Source organism: Callorhinus ursinus, unplaced genomic scaffold, assembly GCF_003265705.2.
Source record: "Callorhinus ursinus isolate GAN/ISIS: 27379988/994484 unplaced genomic scaffold, GSC_fseal_2.0 scaffold9, whole genome shotgun sequence".
In the NCBI taxonomy this organism is placed as follows: Eukaryota; Metazoa; Chordata; class Mammalia; order Carnivora; family Otariidae; genus Callorhinus; species Callorhinus ursinus.
Genome location: NW_027397071.1, coordinates 30,912,511 through 30,936,984, shown reverse-complemented (window position 1 = coordinate 30,936,984; position 24,474 = coordinate 30,912,511). Strand labels below are relative to the sequence as shown.

At 42.1% G+C, this 24,474-nt stretch overlaps 1 protein-coding gene, 1 non-coding gene and 1 pseudogene across 2 annotated transcripts in view; 1 reads left to right on the top strand and 2 right to left on the bottom strand.

Annotated features, from left to right (window-relative positions):
* The first annotated feature begins 13,978 nt into the window (after positions 1 to 13,978).
* LOC112824715 (small nucleolar RNA ACA64) lies at positions 13,979 to 14,101 on the top strand. The gene has a single exon (XR_003208514.1). It is a non-coding gene; the product is annotated as a small nucleolar RNA ACA64 (small nucleolar RNA).
* Positions 14,102 to 15,786: 1,685 nt separating this feature from the next.
* LOC112824605 (proteasome subunit alpha type-1 pseudogene) lies at positions 15,787 to 16,699 on the bottom strand (annotated as a pseudogene).
* A 5,060-nt stretch (positions 16,700 to 21,759) lies between these two features.
* The window catches only part of LPAR3 (lysophosphatidic acid receptor 3), a 75,585-nt gene continuing 72,870 nt past the window's right edge, over positions 21,760 to 24,474 (bottom strand). Inside the window, exon 3 of the mRNA XM_025872570.2 lies at positions 21,760 to 23,549. Within this exon, the coding sequence (XP_025728355.1) occupies positions 23,221 to 23,549 (329 nt within the window). The 3' untranslated portion in view covers positions 21,760 to 23,220. The remainder of the gene's footprint in view (positions 23,550 to 24,474) is intronic.

The following is a 24,474-nucleotide window of genomic DNA, read 5'->3' as shown; positions in this document are numbered from 1 at the left end:
CTAAGGGGAACTACTGAATCCCTCTTCTCTGTCTCAATTCAGAGCAGTCATGTTTGCCAAAGAAATCTACTTGCAAAATTCCCATCACACTCCCTCTACCAAGCCATTTACATGCTTGAAGGGATGAGGAGTTGTTAATGTCAAGGAACTAGTTCCTAGATAATGTCTTTTGAAAAAACTATCTTGGCCTATCATCTCACTTTGGAAGCTTATATCTTGAATCTTTGTACTTCAGTTGAAACTTAATTGAACATCCTCTTGTAGCAATCTTAAATTCCTCCAATTCATCTTATGAGATCAGGCTAACACTGATCCTAAAATCAAAACAGAACTAGAAAGGAAAATTACAGGTTAATTTTATTCATAAGCAAAAATGCAAAACAAAGCAAAACAAAACAAACAAAAAAACCCAAACTATTCTAAACAATTACCAATCCAGCAGCAGAGTATGAAAAAAATAACCCATCATACTAAATTGGCTTTATCCTGGGAATGCAATGTTGGGTTAACATTATCAAAATAATTCATTTAATTCATTACATTAACAGACCAGATGAGGAAAACCATTTGATAATCTCAGTAGATGCAGAAAAAGCGTTTGAGTAAAAGCAACCTAATTTGTGATAGAAATTCTGAAGATTATAATTAAGAAGGTAATTTTTAACAAGATAAAAGCCAAAAACAAACACTTATGGCAAATATCATTCCTCCTAGTAAAACTTACAAGCCTTCCCTTTAAAATCAGGAATAAGTTGAGGATGTCCAATGTCATTGTTGTATACAACATTATTCTAGTTGCATGAGTAAAATGTAAAAAAGAAAGAAAAGGTATACAAATTGGAAAAGAAGGAATAAAATAATATTAGCAGATAGATATGATGCCCATAAAGAATATTCAAAAGAATCTATAGTCAAATTAGTAGAATTGAGAAGATAATTTAGCAAAGTGGCTAAGTATACAAAACCAATGGCATTTCCATATGGCAGCCATAAAAATCAGAGTAATAGAATTTTTTAAAGATACCATTACAATAGAAACAAAACTATAACAAAATAAAGGCAAGACCTTTATGGAGAAAAACTTTATTGAATAACATTAAAGAAGACCAAAACTAACACACAGATATACCATGTTCATAGGTAGAGAAACTCAAGATAAATATGTCAACTCTCCCCAAATTCAATGCAATTAAAATCAATATCTCAACAGTTTATCCTAGGCCTTATTAATTGGTTCCCCAAAATTTACACGGAAGAGCAAAGGCCCACAAATAGTCAAGACACTCAGATACTCTTGAGGAATAAGAACAAGGGGTGTGTGTGTGTGTGTGTGTGTGTGTGTGTGTGTGTGTGTGTGTAAGATGGGGTGGTCTGGCCAATTAGTAAGATTGATAAATCTATTTAAATAAGACAATGTGGTGCTGGAACAAGGATAGACAAGTAGACCAAAGGGAAGAGTGGTGAGCCCAGAAACAGATCCATAACTACATCATGACTGATCTACTGATGCTCTAGAGCAGTCGGCAGATGCAGCGGGGACGGCAGGAAATGAACTGTTCAATAGTGTGGGAACAAGAGTTTATCCATATTAAATAAAAATGATACTGGATTCCTCCCTCACATCATATGTAAAATAAAGTCCAGGTGAAATGAAGATTTAAATGTGAGAAGAAAAACCTTAAAAATCTTATGTGTCAATATCGAAAAATATTTTTGACTTTTGGTAAGGAATTATTTTCTAAACGAGACCCAGAAAATTCAAACCATAAAGGAAAAGATTGATAAATTAGAGAAATTCAAATTATGAATTTCTTTTTATCAAAAGACACTGTTAGGCGAGTAAAAAGACAAGCCAAAAATTGAGAGGGCATATTTGTCATGCATATAATTAACTAAAACTTAGTATATAGAATCCATGAAGAACACCTAAAAATCAGTAAGAAAAACAAAAAGAACCCAATAGAAAATGAGCAATAGGAATGAAAAGCTTTTCACAGAAGAGGAAATGTGAATGGCCAATCAATATACAAAATGTACCTTAATTTCATTAGTAATCAGGAAAAACAAAAGGAAATCACAATGAGAGATATTTATACACCTACCAATTGGTACAAATATAAAGTCCGACCATTTTAAGCAGCAGAATGAGGTCTCCTAAACACTTGCACTGGGTGATACTAATCCCTTTGGAAAACACTTCTGACATGTCTAGTATAGCTGAGACAGCATATCTCCTCTGACTCCCGGGAATACGCCTATGAGCCGCAGGCGGTATGTCTGAGGTAGCACTGTTTCTATTAACAGACAACTGAACACAACTCAACAGGAGAATAGACAAATCAATGGTGGTATATTCATAAAATGGTTGGAACAGTAAAAATGAATCAACTATATAACTGAATTTCAGAAACAGAATGTTGAGAGGAAAGGAATACATGAAATATGATATTTTAATAAACTTGGAAAGCAAGCAAAGCAATAGTTTGTTTAGAGATACATATATATATATATATATAGTAAACTATAAACTATAGCAAAGGGATGATAAAACCCAATTTAAAAGCAATGGTTTTCTGTCAGGGAGGCACCACAGGGTGGTGATTGGCAAGACAGTGTTGCCAGATAAAAGTGGGGGTGGAGCGCCTGAGTGGCTCAGTTGTTAAGCCTCTGCCTTTGGCTCAGGTCATGATCCCAGGGTCCTGGGATTGAGCCCCGCATCGGGCTCCCTGCTCCACGGGAAGCCTGCTTCTCCCTCTCCCACTCCCCCTGCTTGTGTTCCCTCTCTCGCTGTGTCTCTCTCAAATAAATAAATAAATAATCTTTTAAAAAAATGGGGGGGTCAGGTAACTTTGAATTTAAATAATGAATAATGTTTTTAGTATAACTATATCCCAGATATTGCATGAGACATACTTGTACTAAAAATTATTTATTGTTTATCTGAAATTTAAAATGAATAGGGTATATTTTATTGTCGTTGTTGCTTGTTTTTGACTAGATCTGGCAACCCTACTCACAGGGAGCTTCGATGATATTTATAACATACTATTTCTTAGGTTGTGCAGTAGGTTCTTAGGTTGTCTGCTCATTTTATTGTTTGGTTTTTTAAAAGCAGACGACAAACTTTAATGCAAGTCTGCCCATTTATAATTCCATTTGGTGGATCCAAAGCTTTTGCTAAAAAATCAGCAATAGCGAGACTGAGATGTCAGGTGCTGGCCCTCCGCGATCACCTAAGGATGCATCATATTTCTTGTGGCTGGGCTTTCTCCTTACTGCTCTCTCTGTTCCTCCTGGCGATTACTTCACCCCATCCTACAGCTAGAGCTGTTCGCCTCAGTTAGGTGGGGTACCCCACCATCTTCCTTCCATAATATCTGTGAGTGTGGGGTGTTATGCAATGCATGACCCACTTTAAGCTCATGTTCCAAGCAATAAAGGATTTTTTAACCATCAAAGGGCCTTCTTATCTCCCCAGTTCCTCAGAGAAAACATCAGAAAAGAGATCACAAAGAACATCCAGATTAAAGAGGCTATTAGCTGCAAAATCACTTGCCTAGTCAAGTGCATACGTAAAGGGTAAAGACTGCAAAGAATACTAAGGACCCCAAAACAAGAGTAGAACATTCCAGCACAACACAAATAGCAAGGGCGGAGAGTGTGGGGGGCGGTTCTCAAGACATACAGAAGAGATTCCAACTAGATGTGACATTCATGAGCCCCAGGACCATGAGCAGTTGTTCGGCTCACTGTTGTATTCCTGGTGCCTACCCCAAAGACTGGCACAGAGTTGTCCTCAATAAATGTTTGTGGGTGGAATACATGAATGCATAATGAATGAAAGAAGTAGCAAGGGGAGTATTAAAGATTATTATCAGATCCACAGAAAGGAGGAATTTAAAAAGTCGCAGCAGAATCTGCTGATTCTCCTATATTTCTTGTATGAGTACACCTCAGAGATATTGCAGGTTTGGTTCCAGACCCCAGCAATAAAGCAAATATTGCAACAAAACAAGTCAAATAGATTTTTTGGTTTTCCAGTGCATGCAAAAGTTCTGTTTACATTCTACTATAGTCTATTAAGTGTGCAATAGCATTATGTCTGAAACAACAATGTGCATGTCTTAATTAAAAAATACTTTATTGCTAAAAAAATGCTAACCATAATCTGAGCTTTCAGGGAGTCATCATCACTGATCACAGACCATCATAACAAAGAAAGTAATGACGAAAACGTTTGAAATATTGTGAGAAGTACCAAAATGTGACACTAAGTGCTCACGAGGTGAGCAAATGCTCTTGGAAAAATAGTGCTGGTAGACTTGCTCAACACAGGGTTGTCACAAACCTTCATTCGATTTGTAAACAACAACAACAAAAAACCCTACAGTATCTGTGAAGTGCAATAAAGCAAAGTATAATAAAATGAGGTGTGCCTGTATATGGGTAAGTAAACTGTTTATAGCTCTCAATACAAAGTGTGGATTCATAAAAGAACTCCTGGTTGAAAGCCACATATCTATTCCAGTCAAGAAGCTGGTGTCCAGAGTAGGCAGAACCACAGAGCAGCTCCCAACAGATGCCACCTTACCTGGGCCTGCTCCTGCCCCAGTGTGCTTAGTCACCCTGACTCCACTGTCTAATACCTCTTCGGTTCCTTCCTGCTGACCCTGAGGGATGACGGCCAAGTTTCTGGTACTTTGCCTATTGCCATAAAGCACTGATATACTGGCCTTCTCCCTCAGCTCTTGCATCTAATCACTCATGCACTAAACATTTATAAAGCATGCGCCAGGTGCTGTACTAAGTCTTGGAGATTTAGAGGTAGGATTTACTGAGCACTTACTAAGGCAGGCACAGCGTTAAGAACATTGCTTAAATTATCTAACTTGCAGCCCTAAGTAGTAGGTATTATTGTTACCCCATTTTATAGATGGGGAAACTGGGGAATAAGACGTGGTCTGTGGCTTCAAGAGGGAAGACAGCCATTTACGATCCACCGGTCTGAGGATTTTCCCAAGTGCCACGGGAACGTAGTGTGTATGTGTCCTGAGATGCTGTCTCTTGCTGCATGACCGTAACACCACCCAATCAGCAGCTTAAAGCAACACATATTTCTTTTCTCTCAGCCGTGGAATCAGGATCCAAGTGTGGTGTAGCTAGCTCCTCTGCTTCTAGGTCGCTCACCAGGCTGCAGTGGAGCCATCGGCTAGGGCTGGCTTCTCATCGGAAGACTCGCAAACTCCTGTAGTGGTTGACAGCATTCCACTCCCGTGGGCTGTCAGACTGAGGGCCTCAGTTTCTCACTGCCCGCCAGCCACTGGCTGCCCACGCCTGCTTGCCAGTCACCCCTTCCACCGGGAAGCTCATGACACGCAGCCTGCTTCTTCAAAGGCAGCGAAGGAGAGGCACTCCTGGCAAGAGGGGGCACTAGTGTCTTCCGTAACAATGCAGAAAGGACATCCTCTCACCTTTGCTGACTTACTGTGAGTTAAAGTGAAGCCAAAGGTCTGGGCACACCCTGGGCGGAAGGGGTTACAGCAGGACGTGAATACAGGAGAAGGGAAGACGGGAACCGCGGTAGTGTCTGTCTGCCTTCTGCTCTTTGTCATCAGCCCAGAGGAGCTGCCCCTGCTTTCTGCCTCCAGAGCTACCACAGCTGCCACGCGTGGCTATGCGTTGGCCGGACTGCCACGTGGCAGGCACCCTGCCCCCGCCTAGGGCTGTGCGGGACACAGTTTGCATAATGATAACGCAGCAGCCCTGCCACTTGCAGTAGTGTTTGTAACACTGCATTATGACCATCTGTTTATTGTTCTCCCTCTTCACTCTACTCAAAGCTCCTTCAAGTCCAAGACTAAGACTTTTATAGCAAGTGCCAAACGAGGGTAAGTGGAGGAAAGGTGGCAGCACCACTAGCTTGCTTGGGGTAGCCAGCGGGAGGCATGGGGAAGACTTGGCAGAGAAGGCGCACGGGTGCGCTCCGTCATCACTCAGCTAGAGCTGGACACTGAACTTCTTTAAAGAGACTTCAGGAATAGTTTCTAGTGAAATATAATAAAAATCTTGGTTTACTGTGCTTTGCTTTCCTCCTGAGTAATCCCCATGGAGATAAAAATAAACAAACAAACACCCTGCTGATTCAACCCAGTACAAACCAGTGTTCCTGTTCTCATAATATGGTAGTGAGAGGTAGCAAGTGGAATGTTTCCTATTTTTCTGGAACTGGCAGGTAGAGCCCAGAACAGAGAAAGGATGCTAAGGTTTCTGCAGTCCAAGTCAGGCCAGCATCCAGCACTGGGGAATGCCTCTCTGCAGGGCAATGCCAGCCACATGCCCCTCCCCACCACCCTGCTTCCCCCACTGTCCTCTACAAGCCCCTAGAGCACTCTGAGAGCTTGGAAGTGAACATAAGATGGAAGTGGATGGAACTACGGACTCTTAAAACTGGTTATACATTTAAGATTATTATAAAGTCTCCTTTCATTTTCTTCTTATAGAAGCATTTCTGTTTCTTTACGGTTGCCATGTTACAGGTCTTCAGTCATCCACTGTGATGATTCTGACTACTGATAACAGTAACGTCAAGACCAACACCCTGTATTCCAGGTCACGAAGGCACCTGCCCAGGGCTCTACCATTTGGACCTGACCAAAGGCCCAATGTGGGAGCAAATGGAAATTAGGACCAGCAGCCACATGTAAGGAAACCAACGATACGTGCAGCAGTGAATGAGAATCTAAGTACTAAAACCAGAAATAGCTACCATTTCAAAATGATCATTCTATGGTTTTCTCTGTGGGGGCAGAGTTGGTTCCTCAAATTAAACTAATAAAGAAAGAGAACATCAAACGCTGGCCTGCACGCCACACTCACTGCACTGTCTTGAGAGGAGAGGCAGGGATGAGCAGAGCTGAGCTTTGATGGAACTCACGTTATCTGTTCAGTCACTAGAGGCCTTTGGACCTCATGTTCCTCCGCGTGCCAAGGAACGCTTTGACTCAGAACAAAGGCACCCACCAGTGAAGTTCACGGCCTTCTGCTGTTCCCACCAGAGCACAGATCACCTTCACACTGTCCGAACACTGATTCACTCCTGCTGACTGCCTCCCTTGGCCCTGTTCCTGAAGGAGGACATAGTTAGAAAGTTTCTTTTATGTTGCTTCTATTAAATGTGAGCTTTTTGGTGCCCTCGAGTGGTTCTGAGGCAATAAAAACGATTCAGAGGTTAATGCTGTTTTTAAAAATTAATATTCAATTTATTAAAGTTACAGATTAATAAAAACTAATTTTTCCTGAAGCTTCTAAGTTCTGCATCAAATCTTACCATTCTTTGTATATTATATATAGCCTGTCATATATTTTTAAACTATGTTAAAGACCTTTGAATAATATGTGATCCTATTTCTAAGCTAATACCTTCAAGCATTTTAAATTGCATTTATAAATCAATGCATTCTATCTTTTTTACTACTTCAATGTTTTGATTGAACTAACATAACTTCCTGAGTACTCAAATAACAAAGAACAATAATAAGCCAAACTTATAAGGAGGGCTAAACTTTTAAATATTGCAATACTGTATATATAAACTTAGTAAAAGTATAACTTAAAAATCTAAAGCAATTATTCATACATTATAAATTGGAGTTTAAATTCTGTTCATTCTAATATTAGGTCAAATTGTCTCAAACATTACAGGCACATGAAATACTAAATACATGCTTCTCCCTCACACAAAACATTAATGTACAACAGGTTGACTTCCTTAAACACATCTGTACTTCAATCTAAAGCAGCCTGGAGTTGAGTGATACTTAAGCACGTAGTTCCCTAGGGCTGCTGTGACAAATGACCACAGACTGGGTGGCTTAAACAACGGAAGTTTATCCTCTCTCAGTCTGGAGGCTGGAAGCCTGAAATCAAGGTGCCAGCAGGGCCCTGCTCCCGCTGGAGGCTTGAGAGGAGAATCCCTCCTTGCCCCTTCCAGCTTGGGTGGCTCCAGGCATTCCTTGTCTTCCCTGGCTTATGGAAGCCAAACCACTCCCATCTCTGCCTCTATCCTCACATTACCCTCTCTGTGTGCCTTCTCTTCTGTCTCTTATAAGGACATTTGTCATTGGGCCACTGGGGGATGATCTTATTACAAGATCTTTAATTTTATTACATCCGCAGAGATCCTTTTTCCAAAGAAGGGAACGCACACAGGTTCCAGGGATTTGGATGTGGCGGGGGGCCACCACTCAACCCACTCTACCCACAAAGGGGCTTGTCGTTCCAGTGAATCATGGTAACACCAAGAGGTGGCAGCTGAGCGCCTTTCTGGCAGCAACACTGATGGGACTTTCTACTTCTATTTACAGCACCACTATCAGCACCTTTCAGATGAGCTTGTCTCATAGTTCACGGCTCTGAGTTCACATTCCTCTTACTGGGTTTCTCCATCTCCTCACAGCATTCTGCACTAACCTCCTCCCACCTGGACTACACACTTTACTTGATTAATTGACTCTTAATGTACATAAATATATTGTATGGTTATCTCTAAAGACATTTGTACTTGACAGAATCCTGGATTCTTTTCATAGCCTTCCAGTCTGTTAAAATCATTAATATCTAGGGTTATTAAAACAGTATCCAGTTGAATTTCTGTATCTCTCTTATGGCTCTGCCTGGCTAGTCGGTCCTACCTCTAAGGTCTTTCCACAGCCAGGTGCAAACAATTGGTTAGGAATTCTCTTAAGACTTTGAACAAACTATTGAAAAAAATGAATCCCAATGAACTAATTCAACAGTAGGTCTTTACTTAAAGGAGGTGGCACTGTAGAGTGGTAAAGAAACTCTTCTGCGTATAAGCTGGTAGCTTGGGAAAACTCCGAGTCTTTTTGAGCTGGTGTACCCCTGTGTATAAAGTGTTGGTAACATCATTCCAAGTCACCTCATTGGGTTGTGAGGACACAGTACTCACTGTGCGCACACAGCACTTCCCACAGTGCCCAGTTTATAACAACCACACAAAAAATGTTAGCGATTAGAATACTAGAATTTCAGAAGAGTGTTTCCATGTTTCCTTAGGGACTATCTGAACACAAATTTGGTGTAGACAGAAATATCCCTTAAAAGGAGGTTCCTTCCTGCATATTATATATTCATTCATTTTTATTTATAATCAAATATTTATTGAGCACCAACTATGTGCTGGGCACTATTCTAAGTGCTTGGGATGATGAACAAAACAGGCAACAATCCCTGTTTCAAGGAGCTTAAGTTCTAGTGGGGGGAGCCTTATAGAAGGTGAAAAGTACTATAGAAAGAATGGAGCAGGGGAAGGGGGCAGGGCAGAGCCAGGAGGGGGTCAGGTTGAAATCTAGATAGAATGGTCAGGGTGGATCTCATGGAGTAGGAAACACTGGAGTAACGAGTTCAAGGAGGTGAGGGAGTAAGCCATATGCAGTTATATGGGAGACAGCACTTCAGGCAGAGGAAGCAACAGTGCAAAGACCTTGAGGTGGGGTCATCTCTGCCACGTTCAAGGACAAACAAGGCAACAGTGTAACTGGAGCGCTGTGAGAGAGGGGGAGAGTAGAAGGGAAAAAGGTAGAGAGATGACAGGACTAGATAATGAAGGTCACTGGCATCACTTTAATAAGATAGGAGGCCATCACAAGGCCAAGAGCAGAGGCCAAGAGCATGATTTGGCTTCTATTTTGGCTTCTATAAGGAACACTGTGGCTACAGTGTGACTAGATAGTAGGAGGGAAGGGTAGAAACAGGGAGACCAGTCAGAGGGTTTGGAGTAATCCAGACAAGAGACGAAAGTAGCTCATACCAGAACACAATACTGGAGGTGGGGAGAAGTGGTCAGATTTTGCTTTTATGCTGAAAAGCACTATTTGTTGATATATAGGACGTGCGGAGTGAGGAAAAGAGAGGTGAAGGAAGATGCTAAGGTTTTTGACCTGAGCAACCTGAAGGGCTGAATTGCCAACTGAGATGGGGGGCGCTGTGAGAAGAGCAAGTTTTGGGTGAGAGGAAATGACGACTAGACATTGCAGGGGGATTTTTTACATGAGTTTAGAGTTTGAAAGAGACAGAAAGAGAGAGGCCCTGGGTATAGATATACATTTGGGAGTTGGCAGCATATAGACGGTATTCCGCGTTGTGTGGACCTGATGATATCACCAGGAGTGAAGGTAGAAGGAAAAGAGAGAGGGACCAGTGGCGGCCCCGCGCAGGATTAAGACGCCAGGGAGAAAAGTGAAACCAGCAAGAGAGACCGAGAAGGCGCAAAGAAGAGAATGTTATTCCTTGGAAACCAAGCAGCTGTGTCGTCCTCCATGGCACCGGAGTCTGCACTTAACTCTGGGAATGTCCTCTCTGTGATGACAGCGAGCCCCTTCGGGTTATATCTGCTGTAGCCCTCCCAGTTTCCCCTGATTCTTCCTCTCTGGCAAAACATCTTTTGCCTTTCTGCATAGACTTCCATAAAGGATATAAATGGATTTTCGTAATTAAAAAATAATAAAGGAAATAAAAATCAAGAAATACACCTCAGGATAGCAACGATAATTTTTTAAAAGTATGCCTATAACTCATTCACATAATCTACATAAAATATACACATCACATGCAAATGCCCTTGCAGGCACCGGTTCTCAGGAAGATTCCCGTTGATCCAGTAGCAACAGTGACTTTTACAGCAACCCAGCAAGCTGTACAGAGGCAATCCAAATGGCACTCTGGGTAGTCCTAACTCTGGTCATACATTTTGGATAGTGGGGGCAACCTCTTGAGTGTTAGTCCCTTTCTTGTCCCATGAATATCTACTGGAAGAGCCTTAGTCACTAGTGTGAGCTGTTTTTGAACTTAGGGTCTATCTTATTTCCCTTGGCATTTTTCTCAATACCCAGAACACTGTCTGGCTCATGGGAGATACTCTATAATATAAAGTTTGCTCAGGGAATGAATGAATGGTGTCTGCTGCACTGATGAATGACTTCTTGGTCAGAAACTTGAAACACAGACAAGCATAGCATTTATACTTAGAAGTTGCCTTTTTTGTTGAATTTATGGCATAGTTTTTGATTGGATCGTTTATATTTCTTTTTTTTCCCCTGTAACATTAAAAAACTCTGAAAAGTATAGACTTTCTACCCCAGGACTGGGAAGACACTTTCCACCTTATTTGAACCACATATATTTCCAAGAAGAATAGTAGGCAGAAAGAGAGTAGATTCAGCTTTTTAATCAGCTGTACTGTTGAGGACAGATGCTATTCTATTTTTCATCTCGCTCCCTCTCTCTGTCTCTTTTGCTATCATTTCAGGAATTATGATTTTCCATATTCTCAAAGTAAAAAAAACCATCGCTGACAGAAGGCAAGCAAACCAACGTCATCACACAAGTGCATATGAGAAGCTGTATGGCCAAAGGGGCATAAAATAGAGTTATTCTGCAAACCAACCAAAAGGATCATTTCCATCAAGAGCCGCCTTATTAGATGCATAATCAACAGTCTACCTAGGGCCTCTTTCCATGGGAGAAGCCGGGGAGATTAAGATTCATTTTGTCAGCGTGTTCTAGTTTTTCATATGATTCTTTGCTGTCTCCAGAATTTTTTTTTCAGCACTCAGACAACTGTAAAATTGACTGGCTTGAAAGCCAAATAAAATAAAACACAGTAGCCTACTTTATCATTTACTACTAGCTATTTATTATGAGCAGTGCTGTGTTGGGATATTGACCCTGAGATTAAAACTAGAGAAATAGAGATTCTGAGGTTCTGTGGACACATAAAGCTCCCCAGCCATGGTGACAGATGATAATGAGATTATACTCAGAGGCCACCTTTTATCTCAATGGGCCCAACAGGTATCATTTTTTAAAGATAATGAATTGTACAAACAATGCAGGGAACATTTGCTTAGCGGTTCTGCAATGCAGCTTCCTTGGGCCCCAAGTACATTGGCAGGCTGTCCAGCTATCTGGCCACTGAGGACAGACGCTCCCCCTACTCCCTTACTTGCTGTGGTTGCATCATTTGTTCTTTTACTTACTTCAACCCACCTGGCCACAGGAGGCGTCCTTCTCCCTGAATAATCCCTGTATTCATCATGTTCTTTCTTGCCTCCAGGCCTTTTTTCTGAGTATTTCTCCCGCTGAGAAGCCCTCTTACACGTCCAAAATCAAAACCCACTTCCTCCTTGCACACACAGCTTTAGTCTCCTATCTTTCATGGAATCTTGAGCAAAAACTTTAGAGCAAATTGGTCCAGATCCAAATCGTGGCTTTACTACTTATTAGCAGGGTTGCTGAAGGCCACTCACATCACCTGAGTTTCAGGCTCTTTACTATAAAGGAGAGGTTAAAAATTCTTATCTCCAAGATTCTTACCTAATTCTTATCGCATGCAAGACTAAACGTGTGAGGTGCGCAGCACAATTTCTAACCCTAGTAGGCACTCACTCGAGGTTAGTTTCCCCTCTTGGGTTCCTTTTCTCAGTTAAATTTCCAGTCCACACTTAGGTAATTAAACAGACACTGAATTTTTCACAGCAGGATGTCCTGGATCTCAGGCTCTTCTGTGAACCTTCCCTTAACCTTCTTGCTTTAATCCAAGCAAGCCTGGTTGCACATGGCAAGCACTTCAGATATACACCATGGTTGGGCCCAAGCCCCAGAGATTCTGATTTAATTGGTTGGGACAGAGCCCAGACATTACCTGACAGACAATTCAGTGCTCTGTCTATACCATGACTGCAGCCAAGCAGCTAGACAGGCTGAAGGGAAATACATGAACTTTCTGAATGGTCTTAAATCTGTGCCCACTAGCCTCACTAGGTGGGCCTTGGTGTGGCGATCCTACTGAGTTCCCTCATCCACTCACTGTCCCACTCTCCTGGACATGACTTCTCACTTCCTCTTCTCCCCTCAACCCTTCAAGTCCTCCTGCCTTATCATTGCCCTCTATTGACGGTCTGCAGCACTCACTGATAAGACAGGAGGCAAACCCTGAACACACCACATTGGCACATCTCCCAACTCCCTGCATGTATACCCTGCTTTCTCTCCTCTGGCTGTGAATGGAACGTCCCTGTCGCTGTGACAGACCAGATCCTCCACTTAGACCCTGGAGCTCATTCCTTCCAGCAACCACAACTCTCCTGAATCATCGCTTATTCCCTCTCTACGGGACCATTCCCACCAGTGACTACGTGCTGTAATAATTCCCGTCTTAAAATAAGCCCCCCATTACTGCACATGCCCCTCCAACTACTGCCCCACCTCTGGGTCCCTTTTTAGGAAAAGAAAACAATTTAAAATGAGCTAGTCCTCACTGGTCTCCAGTCCTTTCCTCCCAGTGTCCCTTGAAGCCCCTGCAGTCAGGCCTTCATCCCCACCACTGCACTGAAACAGCTTTGTCAAGGCCACCAAAACCTCCAAGGCCAACTCAACAGTCAATTCTCAAGCCTCCCGTTGCAGCATTTTACACAGCTGATCACTCTGGGTCTTCACTGTCTCTTGGTTCTCTTCCTACATCACTGGCTGCCCCTTCTGTCTTCTTAACAGACTCTTCTCCAACCTCAAACATTGCAAATGCCCAGGAGTCAGTTCTCAGACCTTTTATTATCTCTATCTACACTCACTGTCCATGTGATTTAGTTCAACCCCATGGCCTTATATGCCATTCATATACTGTGACTCCCAGATTAACCTCTCTAGCCTGGACACAGATTTGTTTATCCAGTCGCCTTCCCAACATCTCCACCTGGTTTTGTCTCTGCAACATCAAATGTCACACCACAACTGAATTCCTGATTCTCACCCACTCCCAAATCATCTGCTCCTACCGACTTCTCCATTTCAGAGAGAAGAAATTCTACTTTTGGGGGCTGTAGGTAGGTCCGCTCCTCGTGCCCCAGACCTCCCCCCCACCGCCCCGCGCACGGCTTCACGGGGTGGTGGCTGGGAGCTCACCATTGGCTTTGGCCACCTGTGGCTTTGTCCGTGGCCCAAGTGAGACTCGCCACCCAGAACCGCCAATGACTTCAGCTCACCACCCACATCGGTGCATGAAGGTGAAAGCCAGGCCCCCACACGCGCTGCTGCTCCAGGGCCCCACCGCGCTTGCGCGTGCTCTGGCCTCTGACCCCTGACCCGCGGTCTGCCCGCCGGATTCCCGGATGTCCCGACTCAGCACCACGGTGGGGAGGCGAACTCTGTTCTCAACGTCCAGTAAAGCTGTTAAAAAAAAGGAAGGAAAGGAAAGAGAGGGAGGAAGGGAGGAAGGGAGGAAGGAAGGAAGGGAGGAAGGAAGAAGGGAGGAAGGGAAATTCTGCTTTTGTAGTAGTTCAAACCCAAACCCTAAAAGTCTCTTTAAGAAACATCGCTCATTACCATATCAAATCCATCAGCAAATCCTCCATCGTACATGTTTTTCAGTATTATTAGATTAACCATGCCCTTAATTTAAAATTGCTGAACAGTATTCCTTCCATAACAACAAATACACATACAGAGTGCCCCAAAACTGTGTTAAATGCTTGACATTATTTAATCTCCATAACTAGCCCATCATAGGTGCAATTGCCCAAAGAGGAACTAGCCCAGGGTCATGTAGCTAGCAAGTGAAAAAGCTGAGATACCTAGGCAATAGGATTCCAGAGTCCATGTGCTTGCTTGACTACAATGCTTTACATTTGTTTATCACAGTGCTTGAATAATTACATTGTTTAGAAGTTTCCAGTGTTAGAAATGTTGTTTTGACCACCTTTGTGTACAAAGGCTTTTCCTAATTTAGAACCATTCTCAGAAGTTGAATTGCTCAAAGAGCATAAACATTCTTAATCCCTAAAATGGCTAACCTATTATTAATTAACATTGGCTTTTTGAAATCTGAAGTCATATACAGCTATTAGGGGCTGTTTTCTAAATAGAGAAGAAAATCTAAAGAAGAACTTTAAATAGCTAAGTTTGAGCCTTGATTTAGTCACTGTGTATCTTATATACTCATTCAATCTTTCCCCATTTGTAAATTCAAGGTAATCCCAACGTTACAACTTCCTCACAAAGATGCATTTATCAGGTCCTAATTTCTGTCAAAAGAAGAAACTTTAGTATTACTATCCCCCAAGCAAACCACAAACTCTGAAATTTAGATCTATGGCTGGTCTACTCAGGAAGGGGTTGACTCATTGCATCTTTTAAGATCTCAAAACACTGAGTTCTGACTTTTAAATGACTTGGCAAATCTGAGTTTTACACCTCCCTTGGCTCACTCCTTTAAAAAAAAAAAAAAAAGATCATCTTCTACTCACTATCCGAACCTGAAGGCAAGATTGAATAGAGCTGTTATTTGTCATGGTTGTATATGAACTGTGACACAAATATTTTATTTCTCGTGTTCTTTTTATTTTTTTTCCACAGGCAGGTGAAACAATTTTATTTCATAGTTGTCTTTAAAACCACAAAGACACTGGGCGCCTGGGTGGCTCAGTTGGTTGAGCGACTGCCTTTGGCTCAGGTCATGATCCTGGAGTCCCGGGATCGAGTCCCGCATGGGGCTCCCTGCTCAGCGGGGAGCCTGCTTCTCCCTCTGACCCTCTTCCCTCTCATGCTCTCTCTCTCTCTCTCTCTCTCTCAAATAAATAAATAAAAAATCTTAAAAAAAAAACCCCACAAAGACACTATGTTCTTCATATAAAAACATCAGTACAGATACCTATACTTTCTAGAAAATGCTTATATAGACCCTCTCAAAGAAAAATGCACACCATTATATGGTTTCAGACAAGTTGCTAGGGAAAAACACATCTGGACTGATTCCTATGTATAGATTATTGTCATCAGTACATGTTCCTGCATTCTTACAGATTTGATAATAAACATACAGACTGGCTTGTAACTTAATGTTCCATTGGTTCATCAGCCTATTCTGCAGGTTCATCAGCAGGTTGAGCAGGCTGTGCCTTTCTCTGTGGTGTTTCTTCAAGACCTTCCAGGAATGGAGATACATCATCATCATCATAAATTGTAAACTCCAAGTCTTTACCAACAATTCCAATGGAAACATTCTTTGTAGTTAGGTCCTGTTCTGCAGGAAGTGTCTCTCGTAAGGCACGCAGACCATGTTTAACCAGTTCATTCAAATTGCACTCCATAAACCCAGACATATATCTGTCCAAGTAAGTACGAGCTGATTGAGAACGGGCTCCAATGGACATGGCTCTACAGTCAAAATAGTTGGCAGATGGACAGGTTTGGAAAATGGGAGGGCCCATATCATCATAACCAGCAATAAGCCGCCCAACACCATATGGTCTCCGGCCATATCGTTGTGTTGGTATCTGGGTCTTGCTTCCAATTAGAGAGATACAAGACGAGACACAGGAAGAGGTCTGTCAAATACAAATCTGGAATCCAAACACTCTTGGCGCATAAAATTACATAACAGTCTAGCATCAGCAGTAAGTCCCGCAATTGAGATACCAATATGGTTGTCAACATGGGGAATTTTTTTCTGGTGAGCTGCAAGCTCTGACTGTGCTCTCTTCAGTGCAACCAGCACTGCATGGGGTTTTGATTTCAGACCAACTGTGGCTGAACCTTGCTTGACAGCTTCCACTGCAGACTCAAATTGATGAATCCTGCCCTGAGGGCTCCAAACAGTGACATCATTGTCATACTGGTTGCGAAACATGGTTCCCGCGCGGGTCTGCCCGTGGCCTCCTGCAGAGATGTGGGCTCAGGAGGCTATTTCTCATGTTCTAATCTTAACTTTGATATCACAGGCTTGGATAATGAATAGCCAATAATAAGTGAACTCTGCTTTTATGTTCTTTTTTGTCTTATTCCCATTGAGCCTTCAGAAGATCCATATACTAAAATGTGGAACCCCTAAATTATATGTACCAACACTTTATTTTTTAGAGAACTTTCACCCCTTATTCCAGAACTAACTGTATCCTCTACTTTCAGTCAAGACTAACTAAAGGACACATATTTCAGAAAGGGGAAATTCTCAAAGCCAAGAAGTCCCCCTTTCCTTCCTTTTTCCTTTCTCCTTGTGCTGGATTGGCTGTTTGCAGTCAGCTGTAATGTTGATCTTTTCTATCTCCCCTAAATCTGAAAGATTGGAAGCCTGGGAACCCTATTTCCCAGAACACAAAGCCAGCAAATACCCCAATCTAGATGCTGCCAGTGCCAGACAGTTATGAGAGATGAGGAAGGCAGAGGGGAAGCCGAAGCCATATTCTTCCTCTAGCAGCAGATGTGAGATTTTGTGGTGGCCTCTGGGTGGCCTTTCACAAATTGCCTGCCTCAGGAGGCAGTTTCCAAAAGTTCTTGAGCAGTGTGGCAATATATCCCAGAAAGTTAGCTGCAAACCTGAGAGCCAATTATGGGCTTCCCGTACCTTTGCTCCTCTAGCCTTTCCAACTGTTTTATAAGTGCCTAATTGCCTATTTAAAATCCCTTCCTGCTTCAAGTACCCAGAATGGTTTCTGTTTTCCTAACTGAAGCCTGGTTGAGGTGTCCCATCTCCCACTTTATATAAACCTGTGATTAGGCATTCACCTAAGGGAAACACAAGTCTAATTTAGATTACCAGTAACAGATCCCTAACCCATAAGCTGTAAACTCATTTTAACCCCAAAAGTAGCCCTTTTATGTGATTTCCTTTTCTTCTGCCTGGTCTTGGGTAATTCTGTATCAAGAATTATACCACAGAGGCCAGATCTAAAAAATATAACACCAATATCACCAATGTTCCAAAGTGATACCTTGAGGATGGCTACATCCATTCATATCCCTCTTTAATATCTTCAGCTCCCTTTCACTTTATTTCCCTTAGATTATTTGTAGATATGTTTGATTTATGATTTTGCTAATTCTTTTAAGGGCAGGACTTAAAAAAGAAGATTTTATTTATTCAGTATGAAAGAGAGTGCACACGAGCAGGGGGTGGAGGGGCAGAGGGGAAGGAGAGGGAGAGAGAATCTCAAGCAGACCCTGTGCTGCGTGTGGAGCCCAACACAGGGCTCAATCCCACAACCCTGAGATCATGACACGATCAGAAACCAAGAGTTAGGATGCTCAACCAACTGAGCCACCCAGGCGCCCCTAGGGCAGGACTTTTTATTTGTTCCCTAGCACCTAGAGTATGTTCAAAGATTTTGGTTAAATGTAAAAATAAATATGTGGGTTTCTATTTGCCTTGGAGTAAACAGCAGTTCACACATTTCACATTTAAGTTCACTTTAGCGCACATAAGCAGGCCATCAGGTCTCTTCGATTCTCCATTTTGATGAGCAATTCAATTTTATTCCAGAAATCCTTTCCCCTGTATTGATGATGGACTTATAACTACACATTTCACACCTACCTTAGTCTCCTAGATTTTATTTTACTTTTTTAAATATTTATTTTTTTGAGAGAGAGAGAGAGAGCACGTGCATGATGGGGGAAGCAGAGGGAAAGGGAGAGAAAGAATCTCAAGCTGACTCCCCATTGAGCGGGGAGTCAGATGTTGGACTCTATCCCATGACCCTGAGATCCGATCTGAGTTGAAATCAAGAGTCAGACGCTTAACAGACTGGGCCACCCAGGCGCCCTTCATAGATTTTAGATGGTCTCCCTAGGTGATGCTAGCGTACGCTAAAGCTTGAGAACCATTTTTTTTTTTTAAAGATTTTATTTGAGAGAGAGCACAAATGGGGGTAGGGGCAGAGGGAGAGGGATAAGCAGGGAGCCTAACACAGGGCTCAGTCCCAGGACCCCGAGATCATGCTGAGCTGAAGGCAGACGCTTAACCGACTGAGCCACCCAGGTTCCACAAGCTTGAGAACCATTGTAATATGCAAAAACTGAGTTCCTTCTCTGAAATCCCCACACAAGGAGAGAAATCCAAAGAATCCAAAAACTTAGGGTTTTTTCCACGATTCGTATGTGGGAGGTGATGTATAGAATCACAGAATTTTGGATCTAAAAAGGTCTTTATAGATCATTTAAGCCCCTCATTTAGTAAGCCAGCAATCATATCTAGAGTTTCATTGACAGTTTAGGGCAGAACAAAAATTGGAAAGCTGGTATTCTGAATTTCAATTTACTGATTCCTTTAAGATGGTTGTCACGGACATTTGTGTGAGTGGTGAACTGAACAACTCTAAGTATGTTAATCATACTGTGGTCATGCAGATATATTAGTATAATTTTCTAATACGTAGTAGTAAAGTCCTAACAAAATTAGCATATCAGATGATCTTCCAATAGATGCAAGCTGAGTATCTTGAGGAAGGGCTAGCATTTTCCAATATGTACAAACATGTAACCTGGGCTTGTGATAGGCAGCCTCCCTCCTCCCCACTTTTTCCATATAACCATATGACTAATATAGAATGTGCAAGCTCTAATCTCAGTAACAAATACAACACAGATGGTTTATGGAAATTTGAATTGTTCAAACTTGGAAGTTGCTGATATAGAAAAATTTCGTAAAGTTTTTCTGTACAAGACTGAAACTCTCTAAAAAGCTGGCAAGCACTGCGCATTCCAAGACCGGCTGACCCAGTGAATTGCAAACCGTCTTTGTGGATTGGCATGCAAAGGTATTTCATTGTATCCCTAGCACAATGTGACCCACATTCTTACTGATGTCCGCTGAAACCTCCACATGTGATTTTGGTGACCATTGTACTATCATTTGCACTATAAACCTTCAGCTATGATAAAACACTCCCAACTCTTAATCATTACCATTGATAGTTTACCATCTGTTAATTTTGGAGGGAGCACACTCTAAAAAGCACAGGAGAGAATACTGTAAAAATAAAATACAGCATTAGGACCCCAAAAAACCCAACCCCCACAGCAACAGCATCTCCCATCCTAACATTCTTCTTCTGTGAAAACTGGCCTTAAATTACGAGTATTTTAAATTAAGTGATGTGTTCAAGAGAGCATCACTCACACAAAATGCAGCTTCCCTTACTTTAAAATTTTTTCATATCTTTAGGTGACTCTAACCCCTATGCCTATGCCTGAAAGACAATGTGTAAAACTGGAAGGAGCCCTAGGGGTTTCCAATTTAGTATCACATTTAGTAGTCCACCAAGGGGATAGAATTCTCTGGTAAGTATCCCAGAAGTCAGATCTGTGCTTGCACGTTTTAAATTCTTTTTAGTACACAGTGAAATGGATCATCATGTAGAATAACACGTTGGTTATTTTTACTCCAGGTTCTAATAGGGCTTAAGATTGTCTCCAAGTCACCTTCATGGGTGTCTTCACAGGCTTACCTTCACTATGGCTATTCAGTCAATTAAAAGAGGGCGAGCATTCTTCTCCCCCACCCCGAATGATTAAAGGATTAATGGGCTAATAAGCACAAAACACTTCCAACCTCATGAAATTAGTCTACAGACCCAGGACATGGCATGCCCTATCATACGTGGGGTGGCATCAGCAGCCAAACAGAGCTATATCATTTGCTCCCATGTCTCTCCCACCGCCCGCCTCCTGATACTGATGCTGCTTTCTTCAGCCAGTCCTGGATCCTGGGTCATCCAACCATGGCCTGGGCATGTGCGCAGCATGCCCAGTAAAATGGGGCAGTGAAATTTCTAAATTTTGATTGTTAGTATATTTAAAAAGCATCAAAGGGCCAATTGTGAGGGCAATGAGAGCTTTGTTAGAGGCTTACGTTTATTCTATGGTTTAGTATTGTTTGTATTTGGAATTACATAAATGGGGGCCATAATTGTTTCAGTGCTTAGTGTTTCTAAAGATCACATCATGGCCCAAAGTCTACCACTCACTTTAAAAAAATTTCACCAGGGCGCCTGGGTGGCTCAGTCGGTTAAGCGACTGCCTTCGGCTCAGGTCATGATCTCGGACTCCCGGGATCGAGTCCCACATCGGGCTCCCTGCTCAGCAGGGAGTCTGCTTCTCCCTCTGACCCAACCCCCTCTCATGCTGTCTCTCTCTCTCATTCTCTCTCTCAAATAAATAAATAAAATCTTTAAAAAAAAATTTTCACCAAAAATCTTCGATTTATTTCCAAAAATTCTTTCTTTCCAAGCAGGCAGTCCTCACAAAGAGCCAAATTCCGTCACCAACACAGATATATGAGAACGCCTTGGGCAGTGCTACAAATCTAAGAAAATTAAATCTTGTTTGGCTAGGGGGTAGCCCATGTTTTGAGTCAAGGGTTGGTCTGAAAAGGTTTTTAGAACCATCCTCTCAATGACTTGCAGGTAAGCTTGGGGTCCTAGGATTTGAGGAAAAATGTTCTTTCTTCATTTTTTCTCCAACTAAGAGATGGCTTGCCATGCCCTGGGTGAACCTTGTGATGGTTGCCACTCGTCATTTCCAAATACACACAACTTCTCTACTCTTGCACCATCTCTGAGATATGTGTGTGCATATAAAAACAAAAGCTATATATTTCCATCACGAATTTCCACACTTGGATCCCCTCCAGACACTATTCTGAATATGCCATTCTGCTGCAGGGTACTAAAAATGGTGCTTTCCTCAAAATAAAACCTTTAAAGATCCCTTAGTAGCTATTCAGGGACTGGAATTCAATTTCAATCCTCCACCCTTTGGCCAGCTGTAGATTCAAAATACTTACATAAAACATCAAGAGAGTATGTACTTCATGGCAAGTCTGATTTTTCTTCTGCAATAGAACTGTGTGTTATAGTTACCACAGACTATATTTTTACTTAGAAAATACACAAAGCAATAATGTACCTCAACAAGAGAGAACAAATTATTTTATTGGTAGCTTTGATATAAGCTTCAGATAGAACCACTTACTATGTGGAGTTTGTGAAATCTACACCTTCCAATCATAATACTCTCTATTTTAGGCCATTACATCTAAAAAGCATGACTTCTCAAATCCTTTTATTACAAGTAGTTCTCGCACATAAATGTTATATCACAATAGCAAAAAAATGTAAACTTCTTTTGCAAACTACATAAATACTATAATAACTGCCTTGAAGTTATTCTTATTTTAAAATCAGAATATATTCTAAATGATTTACATAAAAAACTCTGGTCAGTAGCCTATGTGTATGACACTGTTTTTTTAATGACTTGCCTTTCATGTTGCTTACTTAGTTCTTTGAAGGAGAAAATTTTAAAATTGAACTCGGATCAAAATTCAGTCCAAAGGTAAGACAAGTACCAGAAATATGTCGCTAACTGTGGGCAAAATATGAAACGTGAAAATTATTCCACATACTAAGTCTGACAAGCCACCAGTGGTATGGAGGTAACTGATAATAAGGACTCAAGTCAAGCTCATATTTGATCCTATGTGAAAGGAATTCAGCCAACTTATCAATATACCTTTTACTCTGCTATATGTCTGTATGTCTGTTTGCAAATGAATCACCTCTTTCTCTTCTTTTAGAGCACAACAGGTCATTTCTACAGCTACAGTCCTAGACTGAACAGTCTAGATGGCCAGTGAATTTATTTCACCATCACTGTCCTTGAGGTCTTTAAATACAAACTAGAAATGTATAAACATACAGGTGTGTATACACATCCCATGCACACTTAGACGACCACATCAAGGTCTTTTTTTCTGCTTTAAGAGAAGTTTCTAACATTTACCTTTTTTTTGTTATTAACTCAGTCTTCTTCCTCAGAATGTTCTTTTAGTTTTAAAAATCAAGTCAAACCTAGAGCCCTTACTGATTTGTTATTCTGAGATTCCTATTGAACACCTAGCTACTGGCCATGGTTTCTTTGAGGAAACAAATATCATAGCTGAAGCCATTTTCAAAATTTTAAATGCATGCAGAAAGAACTACACAGGCTTCCCAAGCAGCTTTATCAAGTGGCTCAAGTAACATTATTATTTATCTTGGCCTACGCCCTTTATCAACAACATCCTTTTAAAACACAAAGAGAATGGCTACAAGATGGCAGCAGGGCCCAGAATGGTGCTCCGAGCGGTTCCGAGGACATCCCTGAGGGTCCCACTGTGTGGTCTTCCCTCTGTTGTGCATTTTCTCCAAATGCATTGTGTCCCCTCTTTACTGCCCATGCTTTGAAACTATGTAAAATAATTTTTTTAAAAATCCACCAGCGATTAATTTAGACCTGAAATAACACTGTAGGTGGGCGTTGTTGGAGACAGGTAGCCATTCTTAACAGCTCCTTTCCCAGAGGAGGCCCTGGTGGGCGGGGGACACCCGCAGCTTAGGAACTGTTCTGGTTGCAGACCGTGCCTTGGCTGGCACTGTCTTCCTTATACTGGCTGCCCGGGTCGCTCCTGCTGAGGATGGTGGAGGGGATGCGGGAGGGACGTCTGTCTGGGTTCTTCTCCTGAGAGAAGCAGCAGATCATCTTCTTCATGGTGCTGTACATGTCCTCGTCCTTGTAGGAGTAGATGATGGGGTTCATGACGGAGTTGAGCAGCGCCAGCAGCAGGAACCACCTTTTCACGTGCTGCACGCCACACCGTGTGCAGTTCAGGCCGTCGAGCAGCAGAACTACTAGGCCCGGGGTCCAGCACACAACGAAGGCCCCTGCAGGGAGACAAAAGGAAGCAGGCTGCTTACTGAGGTTCTTCTGGCCTAGCTTTCAGTCAGTGGCTTCAAAGGTCCTTAAGGATTTGTTTTGACAATTGCAAAGCAAACTTCCACCCTTCCTCTGAGCACTTGAGACCTGGGCTCCTTAGAGGCCAACAGCTGGGCCCCCCCTTGACTGTTCACCATGTTCTATTTCAACTCCTTATCTGCTTACCCGGGGCTCGTCATGAGGGGTTCACATTTACCTCCCACTTACTAAGCACTCCACATGCCTTATCTCCGTCAGCTCTCTGAACCACACTAGGAGGCTGCTGCAGTCATCACCCATGCTTTGCAGATGAGAAAACCAAGGCCAAATGCCAGGAGGATATGTGGGAAGGCCTCACACCTTTAGCCCAAGGCTCCACTGTTCTCTACCTCAGATGTTCTAAATGCTTTCCTGACAAGAAGACACACTGCATCTATGGCTTTTTCCTAGTCTCTTAACTAAGTCACCTGCTCACAAATTTTCTTCTTTATAAATCCATGTTGATACTGAGTAAGCACTAGTATTCTTTGTGACATAGTCATAGGCCATCTGCTTAATTCTCTGCTTTGGATTAAGTTTTTTGTTCTTGTTGGTTGTTATCAGAAATAAATCTTCCTGTTTCATGATGAGATAGCAATGTGCTTGTAGCAAATTTATTTATTTAGCACAATTTTAGCACCAACTGCACATGAAGGGTAGTGTCTTCTGAGTCACTAGACATCTGATCATACTTAGCTTACCACTAAAGTTTTTCAACATGTTGTTCCTAAAATATGAGGCATGAGTTCAGTATTCCCCTACTTTGTCACCATCACCTTGGATAACAGTGAGAGCTCACGTTTATACCATGCTTACTGTGAGCCAGGCACTGGTGTAAATACTTTCCTTTATTAA